This window comes from Aedes aegypti, chromosome 2 (assembly GCF_002204515.2).
Source record: "Aedes aegypti strain LVP_AGWG chromosome 2, AaegL5.0 Primary Assembly, whole genome shotgun sequence".
In the NCBI taxonomy this organism is placed as follows: domain Eukaryota; kingdom Metazoa; phylum Arthropoda; class Insecta; order Diptera; family Culicidae; genus Aedes; species Aedes aegypti.
This window is the reverse complement of record NC_035108.1, coordinates 285,265,973-285,268,822: the sequence shown is the minus strand read 5'-3', so window position 1 is coordinate 285,268,822 and position 2,850 is coordinate 285,265,973. Positions and strand designations below refer to the sequence as shown.

Genomic DNA, 2,850 nt, shown 5'->3' with positions numbered 1-2,850 from the left:
CATCACCGTGGGAGTGTTATCTAAGAATTTATTTCAACTACTTTATCTGCCAATAAGAGTAGTTTTATCTCGGCAATAAACATTTACGATACTATGCGGCATATATTTTGATTTGGCACACACGCAAAAAATATCACAATGGTTTTAGTCTCAAACTTGAAATAGTTGGACCAATAACAAAGAAAATAGAAATGCACACAATATAAAAGTGTTACTTATTAATTTAAAAGTTTCAAAAGGATAGAAAAAATTTGCATGAAAATATAGAAAACCGTTTCCCTAGGTCCATATCAGTTTTGATGTAACATCATAATTGCTTCAAACTAAGATAATTCTTTTACAATGCCGAACTTCTTTTATATCACTCGAAGCTCAAAGTAGTAATGGGTTTTGGCCAGATGTGGTGAAACTATCAAACTGTGCAAAGGTGACAAAGTTCATTATCATTATGATAGAAATACTGTTGCTGTTACTTATGAATTCCATTGGATCTACGGAACAATCGGTAGACGAGAATTTGGCACAGAAGCGTAGCGAGTTTGGTATTGAAGAAAAGCTTCTGTTCAATCGAAAATTTATAGATTTTCTATCATTGTATACTGTACCGCCAACGAACCGTGAATGTGTAGAAGTGCTTCAGAAACTTGCAATCGCATACCTGAACCGAGATTTCCATGGCCTAGAATGTCAGTAACTGAAATGAGTATAATTTTTTTTTTTTATTGTTACCTTAATTTATATCCTACAGGGTTCGATTCATGGGGTAAGGTCCCATCAGGAATCTACTTTGGGAACAACCGTGCCTATGGAAACTACGATCAATGTCGACAGTTCAAATGGAAGCAGTTCAGTGGGGAGCATTGTCTCTTCCTCATCAACTATTCAGATAGAGACAGATCTTTCGTTTCGGGACTGTGTGTGCCGTCAGCTTGTACTCCGGAGGACATTCATCAAGTTTACGGTGATTACGTTGCCAATCAAAGTTTAACAATGGATCTTCCGTTGGATCGTGGTTTACGCTGCAGTCACTACGAAGGAATTAAGTTTAGTAGATCCATTGTATTGGCTACGTAAGTTTATGGGGTGATCTTTAAGGTATGTTTTATGTTATCGACGATTATTTCAGAGTGTTTTTCGCAGTAATTACCAGTCTACTATTCATGAGCACAATCTATGATGTTGTACTTCTCGTTCAGGGACGTAAAGCTGATCCTTTTTATAGCTCATTTTCGATTTACCAAAATTTACGAACTATATTGAGAATCAATCAGGAAATACCATCGAAAATACCTGGAACAACGTATGCAATTGACTGTCTGGATGGAATACGATCACTATCAATGATCTGGATCATCATATTCCACGTTCACGACTTGATTCCTAAGGTTCCCATTATTAATGCATCGTCGCGGGACAAGTACCTTGATCATCCAGCTTCAATGTTGCTACTTGTAAGCGGTTTCTTAGCCGTAGATACGTTTTTCGTATTGAGTGGGGTTCTTGTAGCATGGAACGTGTTGAAGGAACTGGACAAAAAGGGCAGCGTGAACCTAATAAAATTCTATCTTCAACGCTACGTACGCATAACGGCTCCTTTGGCTGCACTTATCCTATTCGTGACGTCCTTCGCAGTGCACATGGGAGAAGGACCTATTTGGAAGCCTTACATGCTTCAAATGCAAAACTCATGTTCACGATACTGGTGGTCCAGCATATTGCACATTCAGAACTTCGTCAATCCATCTAATATGGTAAGGTCTTAGAGATATTTTTAAAATTTTTGGTTAGTCACATCTCCAATTTTCCATTTTCAGTGCCTTCTTTGGACATGGTACCTCTCAGTAGATATGCAACTATATATTGCAGCTCCTGTATTAATCTACCCTCTTTGGAAATATGGAAAACGCTTTCTACTTGTTATCGTCGTATTAGCCTTATTATCAATGAGTTCAGTGTTTGCAATCTACATCGCGTATGGTTTCCGTAACAGTCAAATGGCTCCTAACGAGCACACTTTGAAAAAGTCCCTAACGTACTTTGCAACGCACGCCAGAATGGCCGTTTGGCTATGGGGCTTAGTATTCGGATACGTTCTCTATAGGACCAGAGAAAATGGAGTGAGACTTTCCAAACAGTCCTGGATCATTGGATGGATCACCTGTATTATCAGCCTGTTGATAATTCTCAGCGCTAACTATGGGTTTAACCACACCGATTACCGATCCTTTTCGGATATTATAGACGCCACATATGCTTCATTGCATCGTTCTATGTTCAGTGCTTGTGTCATGTGGATTATCTTTGCGTGCGTGAACGGGAAAGCCGGAGTGATCAACGACATTTTGTGCGCTCCAATGTGGCAACCGCTGGCCAAACTATCTTTTGTGATGTATTTGCTGCATTCTTTGCTTATAATGATGAGTTCAGTTGCTTCTGTGAAATTGGAAGGCTATTTCAGCGCAATGGATATGCTGAATCGAATCTGGGCAGCCATCGGAATAACGACGAGCGTTTCGCTTTTTTGGAGTGCCTGCTTCGAACTGCCGTTTGTAACGCTAAGTAAAATTTTGTTAAAAGATTGAAATTTAGGTCTGGGATATTAGAAGATTATATTAGGTTTGTTTTTTGAGTAGTTATAATGATTGTATTTCAGAAATAAATGGTTTAAGTTACATTGTATGATTGTTTTTTTATGCGATGGGCATCAACTTAATCAAAGACAGTGGAACACAAAGTAGGCAAACTAAATTAAGTTTATGTATCTCTTGCTCTCAGGGTTAATTCTTAGAACCAGTAAAAATATATTACGATCTGCAATATTCAGTACCTGCACACGATAAAAACGAAAGT

The 2,850-nt window shown here is 38.4% G+C and overlaps 1 protein-coding gene across 1 annotated transcript; it reads left to right on the top strand.

Annotated features, from left to right (window-relative positions):
- Window positions 1-448: 448 nt before the first annotated feature.
- LOC5564836 (nose resistant to fluoxetine protein 6) lies at window positions 449-2,611 on the top strand. The gene is made up of 4 exons (XM_001649120.2): window positions 449-542; window positions 749-1,070; window positions 1,127-1,751; window positions 1,815-2,611. The coding sequence occupies exons 1-4, from the start codon at window positions 449-451 to the stop codon at window positions 2,580-2,582; spliced, it is 1,809 nt and encodes a 602-aa protein (XP_001649170.2). The 3' UTR covers window positions 2,583-2,611.
- Window positions 2,612-2,850: the final 239 nt, after the last annotated feature.

Coding starts and splice junctions, on each gene's coding strand:
- LOC5564836 (XM_001649120.2), top strand. CDS start 449: ATGATAGAAATACTGTTGCTGTTACTTATGAATTCCATTGGATCTACG. Junction 1,071..1,126: donor AGATCCATTGTATTGGCTAC/GTAAGTTTATGG, acceptor CGATTATTTCAG/AGTGTTTTTCGCAGTAATTA. Junction 1,752..1,814: donor TCGTCAATCCATCTAATATG/GTAAGGTCTTAG, acceptor TTCCATTTTCAG/TGCCTTCTTTGGACATGGTA.